This window comes from Propithecus coquereli, unplaced genomic scaffold (genome assembly GCF_000956105.1).
Source record: "Propithecus coquereli isolate 6110/MARCELLA unplaced genomic scaffold, Pcoq_1.0 Scaffold12, whole genome shotgun sequence".
NCBI classification, from domain to species: domain Eukaryota; kingdom Metazoa; phylum Chordata; class Mammalia; order Primates; family Indriidae; genus Propithecus; species Propithecus coquereli.
In genome coordinates this window covers 15,825,276-15,839,159 of record NW_012136080.1, presented here as the reverse complement: position 1 = coordinate 15,839,159, position 13,884 = coordinate 15,825,276, and the positions used below count along the sequence as shown (strand labels likewise).

The window sequence follows — 13,884 nt, the reverse complement described above, 5'->3', positions numbered from 1 at the left end:
GAAGAGGAGAGAACAGATATTGAGAAGTCACCATCAGACTCTGCCCTTCCAGAGGTCCTCGATGTTTGTTCTTCCTGCAGGATTGTAACCTTGGGGACAGGAACAGATTTTATTTATCCTTTTATCTCCAAGGCACTAGCCCAGTAGCTGGTATTAATAGGTTGTGTTTTTAATGATCTACTATTTTGTATTTCTCATAGCAGACCCCAGGCACTTCTGGTCTTCTCTCCCTTCTTCTGCTTTCTTTGTTCCAAGTTGGCAAGTCAGCTGGGATTTGGGCACATTTCTTTTTCCATCATCAAAAGATGTTATTTCTACCAGAACAACATTAGATTGCCTGTTCCTGTAGTTTTTCAATATTGACTCTTAATTCCAGGGACAAGTGATGCTTACAGCTGCCTGGTTATGGTTGGAGCTAGACGGAAGGCTACGGCAGTGGTCTGTGGGATTGGCCTTCCTCAGGAGCACCCTTCCATGGTGACATCTCCCAGGCCAAGGGGGTCTGAGCAAGCTGCCTCACAGGCAGGAGGATGCTGAATGTGTGCCCAAAGGCTGCCAGGTCTTGATTACGGGTGACTAGAAAAATGCTGGAGTCTTTTTCAAGCAAGATAAACAAGCATCTGGAAGCAGGTGTAGGGAATGGTGAATTAGGTTTTAAACATAACGAAAGGAAAGAGAGAGGAGCTAATATTTCTGGAGATCCCCCTCTGGGCCAGGTACTGTGCTAGATTGGTCAACTCTAAAACCCTCCATGAGGGCTCTAAGAGATATATGTAATTATCTCCATTTTCTGTGTGGCTCACTGAGCTTAGGGAAGTTGATTAGGCTCTTCACCAGAAAGCAAGCACCCCGCCAGGCGTGTTAAAAGAATTAGCATCAATGTGTGTGAAGTTTTTAGCACAGCCTGTCATTCAACAAGCCCAGTAGCCATTAATCTGCTCCACCTTATTGCAGCAGCAATTGAAATCAATCCCAAAGTCATGAGTGTGGCTTTACAGAGACCTCGTCCCATTACTTGTGCTCCTTCAAATCTTTTGAAAGTTCTCAAAACTGAAGAGCAGGCTGCCTGGTTTCCTGAGAGCCTCACAATTAGGACGAGTGCTTAATTGACATGTTTGTTTCCTCCAAGGGCTGGCTGGCAGAGGATCCTCACACCGACAAACAAGGGTTGCTTTGCTTTTGTTCTTAGCAGCACTGTGTGCCCATAGCAACAGTGGGCGAATCCGGCAAAGTTGAAAAGAAAAAGTACCAGAGTTTGCATGAAGGTTGATTGCCCTGGAGAAGCTGACACGCTTGCACAGATGGAAATAATTTCCCCAAGTCCTGAAAAATGTGGTCGTCAACCCCACATACAAACCGTGTCTCCTGTTTTCTTTAAGATGAGGAGTCCGGTCAAGAGGTCTGTGTAATGAAAGATGTTTGTAGAATCCATTTCCATTCTGCCTGAAGCCATCTGCTTTATGTCTATAATAAACAGGGATGTTTGCAGCCACTTTCCCGGGCCTGGGCCCGTTAGAGGCGCTCACCGCAAGGAAAGGTAAATTGACTGCCTCCCAAGCGGTGAGCATTAGCACATTACATCCGCGGTGACGGCACTTAACTTTCTGGCTCGTCTTGCTTCCTGTGCCTCTGTGACTGCCCGTGACAAATGGGCCGAGGGGCGCACGCTGAGTTGGAATTTAGTACACATGGGGCATTGGCCAGCATCACATTACTTGGTGATGAGGTGAGAGGTGAGCAGCAGAAAAGGCCATCGCCCAAGAAGCTGGGGACCGCCTGGCCTTTGCCGGGCAGAAGAGCCCGGGGGCAGCTGGCCTTCCTGAGGCTTTCCTGCCATCCTGAGGCTTCCTGATGCACATCCTGGGAGCACTTCAGTGCTCTTTCTGAAACAGAAATCTGAGGAAGTCACGCCCCTGTTTAAAATCCTTCGAAGCTCCTTCTTGCCCATAGGATAATATCTAAATTCCACAGGCCCCGTATGCGCCTTCCACACTCTGCAGCTTCATCCTGAGCCACTCACACACCAGCTTACACCTGTTAGCTCATTCCCCCCTTAAGCCGTTTTGTTGTGGTGGTTTCTAGGCCGTTGCCGTGCTGTTCCCTGTGCCTGACACAGGCTCACTATCCTCCAGTCCCTATTCCTATTCCCTTCCTGCCCCAACTCAAAGGTCACTTCTGACAGCCTGGCTCTAAGTAGGCGAGTGTCTCAGTTTCCTGTGGCTGCTGTAACAAATCACAACAGCCGTAGGAAACTAATGTGTGGCTTAAAACAACACAGACTGATTGTCTTAAAGTCCCGGAGGTCAGAAGTTGGAAAGGAAGGTGTGGGCAGGCCTGCGTTCCTTCTGGAGGCTCTAGAGACTATCCTTTCCCTGCCTTTTCTGGCCTTTTCTAGCATCTAGAGGCCTCTTTCATTGCTTGGCTCATAGCCTCTTCCTAGCACCTTCCCTCCACTCCAACTGCTGCTTCCTCCATATTTCTTTACGTATCTGGCCCTCTTGCCTCCCTCCTGTGAGCACTCTCCTGATAAAACTGGATAATCCAGGCTACCCTCCCCACTTCAAGATTCTTTATTTAATCACATCTGCACAGTCCCTTTCGCCATGTACCATAATATATTCGCGGGTTCCAAGGATTAGGAGGTGGCCATCTTCGGGGACCGTTGTTGAGCCTCTTGCAGTGAAGTTAAGCCCTGAGCCCTTGCCCTGGTGGCTATTGCGTGCTGAATCGCCCTTCACGTAGGTGACTGGAAGCTCTGTGAGGACAGGCCCACATCTGCTTTGCCTCCCACTGTGTCCCAGTGCCCGGCAGAGGGCCTGGCCTATAGTAGATGCTTAGTAAACAGTTGCCAGTGGGTAGATGGAGGGCAGGGCCCACCCCGGAGGCCTGGCTGTTGGGAGACACTGGATGGTCTCTGAAAACCAGTGTAGCGATGCATCTTCAAAAGGGCAGGGCAGTGCGTGGGAGGTGGGACCTGGGAGGAATCGGCTGGGCTCTGTCCTAACAAAGATGCAGCCATCCAGGTCTCCAGAGCAGAGGGGTGACCTCAGTATATCCCTGTTGATAGAATCACAGTCTTGAAGAGGACACAACAGGGAGGGGGTGTCTCCGTTGATTCCAGATTGAGTCGGGTGGAATGGGGCTTGGGGGAGTGGTCTTAGTGCCTCCAGGAAGCTGGAAAGGTCACTTTACGTCTCTGCGAGGCCCAGTCCGTTGACTGTTTGGGACAGAAGCAGAGAGGAGGTAGACGTCTGACAAAAATACTTGGTCAGAAACAGTCACTCACTCTCGTTCATTCCACACATTTCCTGAGCACCTCTTATGTACTAGACACAGTGCTAGAAGGTGAGAGGACCCAGATGAATAAAAAAACCACCCTCTAGGAGTTTACCTTCTACTTGAGGAAGAGAAACATGGGAAAAAAAGCAATGACAGGGCTGCGTCAATGAAAGACAAAAGTGATAAAATGTGTGACAGGCACAGTGTTAGCATCGTGGGGAAGGGTAAATATTCCAAGGAGAGACCATGAAGGCAGATCAAGGTGATGAGAGTGTTTCAGGTGGGCACAACCACGTTACAGAAGCCGCGTGTGGTGTTTGAGGAGCAGGATGAAGAGCTATCCAGGTGCCTGGGAAGTGGGAGGCGGTGAGCTGGAGAGGGCGGGTGCCGGAGTGGAACCCGTTTGCCTTGGCTCCAGTTTAACGATAAATTCCGAGAAGCCCACATGCCACCTTCTCAACTGGTTAATCCTGCAGCAGCAGTTACTGCTCGCTCTGTGGGCCTCCATTAAATGCCTGTCGATGAGAAGCCTTTCCCAACAGCGAAAGTCTCTCTCACTTGCTTCATCTCGCTAGATATTATTAGATGATAAGAGCAGAAGGGTCACTTTTATGGCATGCACTTGCCTTGTGTCTGAGAGGTCTGCATTCAAATCAGAGCCATTTATTCTCCTGGTGGACCTCTGGAGTTAGTCCATTTCAACCTTGTCATTGTGTATCTCTAGGTTGGGGTTGAAAGGGTGTTTAGTTGAAGCAAGCTAGAGTATGCAGATGGTGCAGGAGCACGCTGACCTTGGTACTGTGCCTGGGAATGTGCATTCGCTGTGTCCTCCAGCCTGAGATGTGGCCCAGACAGGGCACAGTCACCACTAGAGCAGTGTGGCTCAGTGTGCCCATGGCAAGGAAAGAAAAAGAAAGAGAGGTACTTAGTAAAGGTCATTTATTCTCCTTTCCAGCATCATACTTCATTGCAGTTGACTCTACTGTTCAAACAAATGTTCTAATTTACAGTTTCTGGGAACTTTTGGAAAAAATGGGTCAAAACCTCAGGTTACCAGAGACGCTGCAGTTACATGCTTTAATAGCCCTAACAATTTATATTTTGTCAAAATGAAATACAGTTTTGAAAGGCTTCATAATAGTTGCGAAAAACAGCCACCCTCTTCAAATACACTCATCATGAGGCTGCTCTTGTGAATAAATAGCTCGGCACATTTTGCAAATAATGTCTCATTAAACCAGCCAACCTCCCTGGGAAGAAGCTAGCAGCAGCCTGTTGACTGCTTTTTTCCCACGCAGGAGCGAGTGTTCCTGTGGCCTCAAAGGAAGCTTGGAGAGACCAAGACTGCCTCAGCTGAGAGCTTTTCCTCTTCACACTGTAGCTCGTAATACATCCAGAACAACTCTGTGTGCAGTAGGAGGTGCAGTGGGCCTTGCCGCTACCCGGGGCCAGGTCTGCTCTCCAGCCGGCGAGTGCCCTGTGCCAGTCTTCACTGAGCCCTGCTCTGGGCCAGCCTCTGTGCTTGCAGCTGAGATCCAAAGATAAAGAAAACACCAGTCCTGCTCTTAAAGGTTTTACTGTCTGGTGGGTAGGAAAGATACCTGATCAGGTTTTTTTTAATAGAATGTGGCATTTGATCTGCTAAAGGGAAGTCAGATAAGCTAACTCAAGCTAGGTGTCAGAGAAGCCATCTCAGCAGCCTCCACACTCCCAGCTCCCAGACAGTGGTAGCCCCAACTCCATGGCAACCACTGTGGACTAGCTAATCCAGTTCCCAGGCCCCTTTCCCTTGCTGTTCCCACTGGAGATATTGTGAAGCTAAATGCGTGCCTCTCGAGCCTCTCCCACAGCTAGAGTGGTTATGTGACCTAGTTCTGGCCAATGAGACAGAAGCAAAGTCTACAGGGGGGTACCGAAAAAGCTCTTGTGTTCTTGATTAAGAGGAACAGCCAGCCTGGTACAGCTCCTTGCTCCTCGTCCTTGCCTTGATTGAGGTCATGATCGCTGTAGCTGCAGTAGCAATTTTGTGACCAAGAGAATTGCAGGTGATTGAACCCATGATCTAATGCCATCAGCTGCCTACTTCTAGACTTTTTTTCATGCGAGAAACAAGTGAACCTCTATTTGTTTAGGCCACTGAGGTTAGGCTTCTGGGACTGGCAGCCAATGCATCCCTAATTGATAGAAGTACCTAGTATCTAGCACCTAGTAGGTAGTCAATAAAGAGTGATAAAAGTCATAAATAACGCGATCATCTGAGTTGAGTCTTAACAGATTGGAGTCTGCTCAGGGTGTTCTGGTTGGAGGAAACCAAAATAGCATGTACAGAAACTTGAAGGAGGAAGCCAGGAAGCTCTCACAAAGGGACCACTGACAAATAGTTCATTGTTGCTAGAGTATAAAGTAGGAGGCTGGATTAAAGCCTGGAGAAGTAGACAATAGGGCCAGGTTAAATTACTTTCCTTAGATACAAAGAGGGTCCCAGGTTCAGTGACGGAGAACTCTCCGTGTTACCCCCAGAATGGTGGGATTGCAGCCAAAGACACCATAGCTGCAAGAAATAAGGAAGTGAATGCTGTCCTCCCGTTGGTCGCTGTATTCGTAATCGCTGCATAACAAACTACCCCAAAATGTAGCAGCTTAAAACAATACATTCGTTATTTTTATTTATTATCTCACAGTTTCTGTGGGTCAGGAATCCAGGTATAACTTAACTACATCTTCTGGCTCAGAGTCTCTTATAAAGCCCAGCCAGGGTGTTCACAGGGCTGTGGTCTCAACCGAAAACCTGATTGGGGAAAGGTTCACTTCCACACGACGCACATAGTTGTTGGCAGACTCAATTCCTCATGGCTGTTGGACTGAGGGGCTCAGTTCCTCATGGGCTGGTGGCCACCAGGCATCTCCCCCAGTTCCTTGGCCATGGGCCTTTCCATGGAGCCGCTCACAACGTGGCAGCTGGCCCCATCACAGTGAGCAAGAGGGAGCCAGGGACCTTTTGTAACCTCGTCTTGGAAACGGCATCCCACTACTTTTGTGGTATTCATCAGAAGCAAGTTACCCGGTCCAGCCCTACGCAAGGGGAAGGGATTAGAGGTGAATACAAGGAGGGCCATTGGGAACCATCTTAAACACTGCCTGCTGCAGGCACACTGCCATCGCCTTTGTCCTCCCCCTCCCTCGTCAGGGCAGCAGCAGCACCATCTCTTTTACCATTGTCATCAGCAGCAAGCACGGCCACAGTGATTACTAAATGCGGCTGATACTTTCCATACTTATGCACCAGATACTTTCCATACGTAACTCATCTGTCCCCCCTACAACCTTACAAGAGGAAGTACCATTACCTCACCTTGTAGATGAGGAAGCTGCAGCTCAGAGAGGGGCTGTGACTTGCCCTAGGTCTCACAGCGAGAGAGAGGCAGAATAAGCAGTCAGGCCAGGCCCACCTCCAGTGGAGCTCTTCACCACCCTGGGGAAGGCAGCATCTCAGAGGCAGGAGAACCGCGCCTGCCAGCCTGCCCTGGAGCCCAGGCTATGTCCTCGCCGTTAACTTACCTGGTGCTGGAAGCAACAGAGTGGAGAGGACAAGAGGGCAGGCTGTGCCTTCTCAAAATACTCAGGCCCAGATAAAGGACAACAGGTAAAATCAGAATATGGTCTGTAGATTAGACAGTAGTTCTGAAACAATATTGATTTCCTGATTTTAATTGTCATTTTTCAATTGTGAAAGAAAATATCTTTGTTCTTAGAAAATATATACTGAAGTAGTTAAAGTGGTATTATATCTATAACTTGCAAACATGTCAGAAAAAAATTACTTATAGGTGTATACAGATGTGTGTGTGTGTCTGTATGGAGAAAGAGAAAATGAACAATAAAGTAAATGTGGTAAAAGGTTAACATTTGGGGAATCTGGATAAAGAGTATATAAAATTCTTTGTATAAATTTTGTAACTTTTTTTTCAATGTCTGAAGTTATTTGAAAATAAAAGTCTTTTAAAGGTGCTGGTCTACTCTGGGACTTTGTGAGTTCTATTTGGACTATCAGAGATGACGTTATGGGAGGCAGACAGACCTCCTATTGACCCCACGGTGACCCGTCAGAGCCCAGGAAGGGTGTAGAGGTTAAGAACAAAACATGAGCTCTGGGGTCAGGCTGCTGGGGTTCCAGTCCTGGCCCAGCAGCTTCTAAGGTCCCTGAGCTATATGAGTAACCACTCAGGGTTGTTAAAAAGGATTTGGCAAGAGAAAATTTGTACCATAGCATAGCACTTGGCATAGTTCCTGGCCCATGGTGAGCCCTCCCTAAATTTTATTGTTTTTATTGCCTCATTGGTCATCTTGCAAGTGAGGACTAATGGCTCATGTGTGGTTTAGAGACACTGATCTGGACGATTATCTTGGTGCCAACTCCCTGACATGACTTTTTGCCCCCGTAAAGGCAGGGTGGCTACTGCCGTGGGTGCGGATGAGCCTAACATGATGAAGACCCGAATCCCTGTGGTGCTCCTGGCCTGTGGCAGCTTCAACCCCATCACCAACATGCACCTGCGCTTGTTTGAGGTGGCCAGAGACCACCTACACCAAACAGGTTGGTCAGGGGGCCCCGAGTCCAACAGAACTGGTAGGTTGGGCCTCGTGGGGTTTTGTGGGCTGCTGTCATTATTGCCATTATTAAAATGCCTCAGTTTATTTATGCACAGCATAACTGGTGGCATGTATTTTTTCCATGATACGACAATCTGTAGTTTTATGACGTGTTCAAGTCATGTCCCTGGCCGTAAAGTTGAACACATTTCAGGGCCTCCCCTCCCTACCCACCTCATGTTGTCCATGAATGCAAAAAAGACACGAGGCACTGTCTAGAACCTGTGCCTCAATCAGGGTGTCCTTACTGGTGCTCCCAACATTTACCTACACAGCCAGGTAAGTATATGTGTTGGAAAGCTTCTGATGCTGTTCAGTGCATGAGCAAATGTTCAATAATGGCAATTTTGACATTAAATAGATCTTAGATGATTACAAATTAACAATCTTGCATATAGAGCATTTCCAATACAAATGGCATGACTTTGCCAGGAATATTTAATCAGCTGGTAATATATAATCTGGGAATGTTTTATTTCCTTTACTTTCTATTTCATTATTAAGGGAGTAAAATGGCTTTTGGAATCTGTATGATTATTTCTAAAGAATATAAGTCACGTATATGTTGATGTCAGATATATGTGAAATTATTTATTTATATATTTATGTATGTCTTCTGTATTCATATATGCATTTTTGTATTGTTCGAAAAGTTTGCCTTTAAGGATATTGTTTTTACACCAGAGTCAATTCCTATTTACTTTTAATATAGTGAAAATTATTTAAGTAACATGTAAGTCATTTCTTCAAATAAATCATGTACATTGGGTTTTTTTGTTTTGTTTTGTTTTGTTTTGTTTTTTTGACAACCGCAAAGCTCTTTATTTACACCAACCCTGGGTTTTAAGCTGTTTTAGATTTGTTACAAGTCCTCACATTATTTGATTGCCTCTATGATATTAAACACATATTGAAGATGTTTTGCAACATGTCCAGATACGGGAGCTCCAATGTGGAGGAAGGAAATTAGTATTTGTCAGGGAATCCCAGGGACAAACTTGGTTTGGAAAATTATTATTACATTTTATTTCAAAATTTTTATGGGGGTACAAATGTTTAGGTTACATAGATTGCATTTGCACTGCCCGAGTCGGAGCTACAAGCATGCCCATCCCAGACAGTGCTCACCACGCTCATAAGGTGTTCATTTACCCATCTCCTCCTCCACCCTCCCACCTGCCCAACATCCGATGAATGTTACTTCCATATGTGCACATAAATGTTGATCAATCAGTACCAATTTGATGGTGAGTATATGTGGTGCTTATTTTTCCATTCTTATGATACTTCACTTAGTAGAATGAGCTCCAGCTCTATCCAGGATAATACAAGAGGTGCTAGATCACCACTGTTTTTGTGGCTGAGTAGAACTCCATGGTACACATATACCACATTTTATTAATCCACTCATGTATTGATGGGCAGTTGGGTTGTTTCCACATCTTTGCAATTATGAATTGTGCTGCTATAAACATTCAAGTGCAGATGTATTTATTATAGAATGTCTTTTTTTCCTTTGGGTAGATGCCCCATAGTAGGATTGGTGAATCTATAAACATTCAGGTGCAAATGTCTTTTTTTTATAGAATGTCTTTTTTTTCCTTTGAGTAGATGCCCTGTAGTAGGATTGCTAGATCAAATGGTAGTTCTACTTTTAGTTCTTTGAGATATCTCCATATTACTTTCCAAAGAGGTTGTACTAGTTTCCAATCCCACCAGCAGTGTATGAGTGTTTCTATCTCTCTATATCCACGCCAACATTTGTTGTTTTGGGACTTTTTGGTAAAAGCCATTCTCACTGGAGTTAAGTGATATCTCATTGTGGTTTTGATTTGCATTTCCCTGATGATCAGAAACGTCGAGCATTTTTTCATGTTTGTTAGCCATTAGTCTATCTTCTTTTGAAAAGTTTCTGCTCATGTCCTTGCCCACTTTTTAATGGGGTTATTTGATTTTTTCTTATGGATTTTCCTGAGTTGTATATAGATTCTAGTTATTAGACCTTTATCACATATATGGCATGCAAATATTCTCTCCCATTCTGTAGGTTTTCTGTTCACTCTAGTGATAGTTTCTTTGGCTGTGCAGAAGCTTTTTAATTTGATTAGGTCCCATTTATTTATTTTCGTTGTTGCTGTGATTGCTTTTGGGGTCTTCTTCATAAATTCTTTGCCTAGACCAATGTCTAAAAACATATTTTTTATTCTTGAAAAGTGAAAGTGGTTTTCAATCCTTAGTAAATAAATAGCTCTCACAAAGAAATAAAAAAATTTCAAACAATTCTGTTAAAACTGATCAGTGGACATTAGTAGGCAGTCTACCAAAGAAGAAATATAAATGGCCAATAAACCTAGGAAAAGATGTTTAGAATCACCAATAATCAATGAAACCACCAATCAATCAAATAAAACATGATGAGCTACCACAAGATTATAAGCACCATGAGGACAGCTACTGTGGCTGCTTGAACACCACAGAATTGTCACCATCTGTCACTAGGCTTATGGTTGGTGCTCAATAAATATCTGTTGTAGGACTAAATAGTTTTAGCCTATGAGATTGATAAAGATTAAAGATTGATAAAATTCAGTGCTGGTAGAATAAGAAGGGAAACAGACACTCTCATGTACTTGTTATGATAGGATAAATGATAAAACATTTTTGAAGACAATTTGGTGTTCTTTGACAAAAAAATTTAAAGTTTGTACCCACACCCATAATGAGGAGACAAATTAATCTATAGAAACCAAATCAGAACTAACGGAGATGTTAGAATTAACAAGGTTATTAGAATTATTTCAGTTATAATAACTGAAAACAGTTATTACTTTGGGTGCCATATATTCAAGTTAAGTAGAGACATGGAAAATATAAAAAGGACCCAGATCAAACCTCTTGAGTTGAAGACTGCAATGTGTGAGATGAAAAATACACTGGATAGAATTAACAGATTAGATACTGTGGAAGAAAAGATTAGTCAACTTGAAGATATAACAATAGGAACTATCCAAAATGAAATACAGAAAGAAAAAATAATTTTAAAAATAAAGAAAGAATATATCAGGAAGATATAGGGTAACCCGAAGCAGCTTAATATACTTGTAATTGGAATACCAGAAGGAGAAAACAAAGAAGGAACTAAAAAGTATGTGAAGAAATAATGACTGAAATTTTTACAAATTTTATAAAAACAATAAACCCATAAATACAACAAACTTCGAGCACAAGAAACATGAAGAAAAAAAATACCAAGATGTATGATAATCAAATTTCTCAAAACTAGTAATAAAGTAAAAATCTTAAAAGCAGCCACAGAAGGACAAAAATAAGGATGACAGCAGATATCTTGGTACTGAATTCACCAAAAGGGAATTAAGTGGAATAACATCATTAAAGAACTGCAAGACAAAATGGTCAAACCAGAATTCTACATCCATTCTATAGCTAGCAAAAATATCTTTTTTTTAAATTTTTTTAAATTTAATTTTTTTTGAAGGTGTGGGGGTTTGTGAGGAGGGGTGTTCAGTTGCCTTGTTTGTTTTTGTTGAGACAGAGTCTCACTCACTGCCCTAGGCAGAGTGCAGTGGCGCCATTGTCGCTGCAACCTCTGACTCCTGGGCTCTAAGCGATCCTCCTGCCTCAGCCTCCTCAGCTGGAGCTACAGGCACATAGCAAAAATATCTTTCAAAAACAAAAGCAAAGTACATTTTCTGATATACAAAAACTGAAAGAACTCAACTCCAGCAAACCTTCACTATAAAATATGCCAAAATATTCCTTCAGGCAGAAGGAAGATGATGTCAAATGGAAATATAGATCTATACAAAGGAATACAGAACATTGGAAATGGTAACCACATGCGGTAATTATGTAAGATTTTTTTCATATTATTTAAATTTCTTTAAAAGGTAATTGACAGTTTAAATAAAATAATAACATCTTATGGGATTTATAACTTATGTGGAAGTAAAATATGTGACAACAGTAGCATAAAGGCTGAGGGGGTGAAATAGAAGTGTACTATACATAAAGTGATATAATGTCACTTAAAGATAGACTGTGGCAAGCAAAAGATATATAGTTTAAACCCCAGTGCAACTGCTAAAATAACAAAGCAAACAGGTATAGTTAATAAGCATACGAAAGAATTAAAACAGAATCAGAATATACTCAGTTAATGCAAAAGGAGGGAGAAAGAATAAAAGCGGAACAAAAAATAGATCAGAGAAATGGAAAATAACAAAATGAGAGACTTAAACCAAATTATATCAATAAGCACATTACATATAAATAGCCTAATGACTTCTACAAAAAGAATTGTTAGAATCAATAAAATAAGCAAGACTCAACTATACATAAGAAACGTACTTTAAATATAAAAACATAAATAGGTTAAAAGTAAGAGAATAGAAAACTGTCCCATGCTTACACTAGTTAAAAGAAAGCTGGAGTGGCTATAGTAATATCAGAGAAAGTAGATTTCAGAGGAAAGAATATTACCAGGGATAAATTAGGTCATTTCATAATGCTAAAAGGGTCAATTCTTTAAGCGGAAATAATCCTAAACCTTTTGCACTTAATAATCGAACTTCAAAATACATAGGAAACGAAAACTTATAGAATTGCAAGGAGAAATAGACAAATCCGCAATTATAGTAAGCTATTTCAATGCTCTTCTCACTAATTAATACAATAAGCACACAGAAAATACGGATATAGAAGACTTGAACTACACTATCGAGCAATTTGACCTAATTGACATTTATAGACCACTCCACCATAAATCAGCGGAATACACATTCTTTATAAGGCCACACAGCACATTTACCAAGATAGACCATATCCTGAACCATAAAAGATGTCTCAATAAATATAAAAGGATTGAAGTCACACAAAGTGTATTCTCTGACCACAATGGAATTAAATTAGAAATCAATAACATAAAGATCTCTGGAAGATCCCCAGATATGGAAATGAAATAACATACTTCTAAAAACCCATGGGTCACAAAAAGAAATCAAAATGGAAATTAGAAAACATTTTAAACTGGATGAAAATGAAAACAATATATAAAAAAATTGGGGATGCCACAAAAGCAGTACTTGGGGGGAATTTTATAGCACTAAATATTATATTAGAAAAAAAAGTCTCAAGTCAGTGATTTCAACTTCCACCTTAGGAAACTAGGAATAGAGGAGGAGATGAAGTATTAAATAAACAGAAGAAAGGATATGCAATCATGTGCCACATAACATTTCAGTCAACAACGGACCACGTATACAATGGCGGTCCCATAAGATTATAATGGAGCTGAAGGATTTCTATTGCTTAGTGACGTTCATAGCATTATAGTGCAAAGCATTACTCATGTGTTTGTGGTGATGCTGGTGTAAACAAACCTACTGCGCTGCCAGTCAGATAAAAGTATAGCACAGACAATTATGTACAGCGTATAATACTTGATAATGATAATAAATGACTACTGCTTTATGTATTTACTGTACTAATCATTATTTTAGAGTATACTCCTTCTACTTATTAAAAAAAAATGTTAACTGTAAAACAGCCTCAGACAGTTCCTTCAGGAAGATTCCAAAAGAAGACATTATTATTGTAGGAAATGACAGCTCCAGGCATGTTACTACCCCAAAGACCTTCCAGTAGCACAGGATGTGAAGGTGAAAGATAGTGATGTTGATGATCTTGACCTTGTATAGGCCTAGGATAATTTGTGTGTTTGTGTGTTAGTTTTTAACAAAATTTTAAAAATTAAAATATAAAAAAATTTAAAAATAAAAAAGCTTATAGAATAAGGATATAAAGAAAATATTTTGTACAGCTGTACAATGTGTTTGTGCTTTAAGCTAACTATTATTATAAAAGAGTTGAAAAGTTTTTTAAAAATGACAACTTTATAAAGTAAAAGGTTACAGTAAGCTAAGGTTAATTTATTAT

At 41.9% G+C, this 13,884-nt stretch overlaps 1 protein-coding gene across 2 annotated transcripts in view; it reads left to right on the top strand.

Annotated features, from left to right (window-relative positions):
* The window catches only part of NMNAT3 (nicotinamide nucleotide adenylyltransferase 3), a 103,403-nt gene that overhangs the window by 41,365 nt on the left and 48,154 nt on the right, over positions 1 to 13,884 (top strand). Inside the window, exon 2 of one of the 2 annotated variants that reach the window (XM_012663846.1) lies at positions 7,724 to 7,873. The exons of the other annotated variant lie outside the window; for it this stretch is intronic. Coding sequence (XP_012519300.1) covers positions 7,762 to 7,873 — 112 coding nt within the window. The 5' untranslated portion in view covers positions 7,724 to 7,761. The remainder of the gene's footprint in view (positions 1 to 7,723; positions 7,874 to 13,884) is intronic. 2 annotated transcript variants of the gene reach the window in all.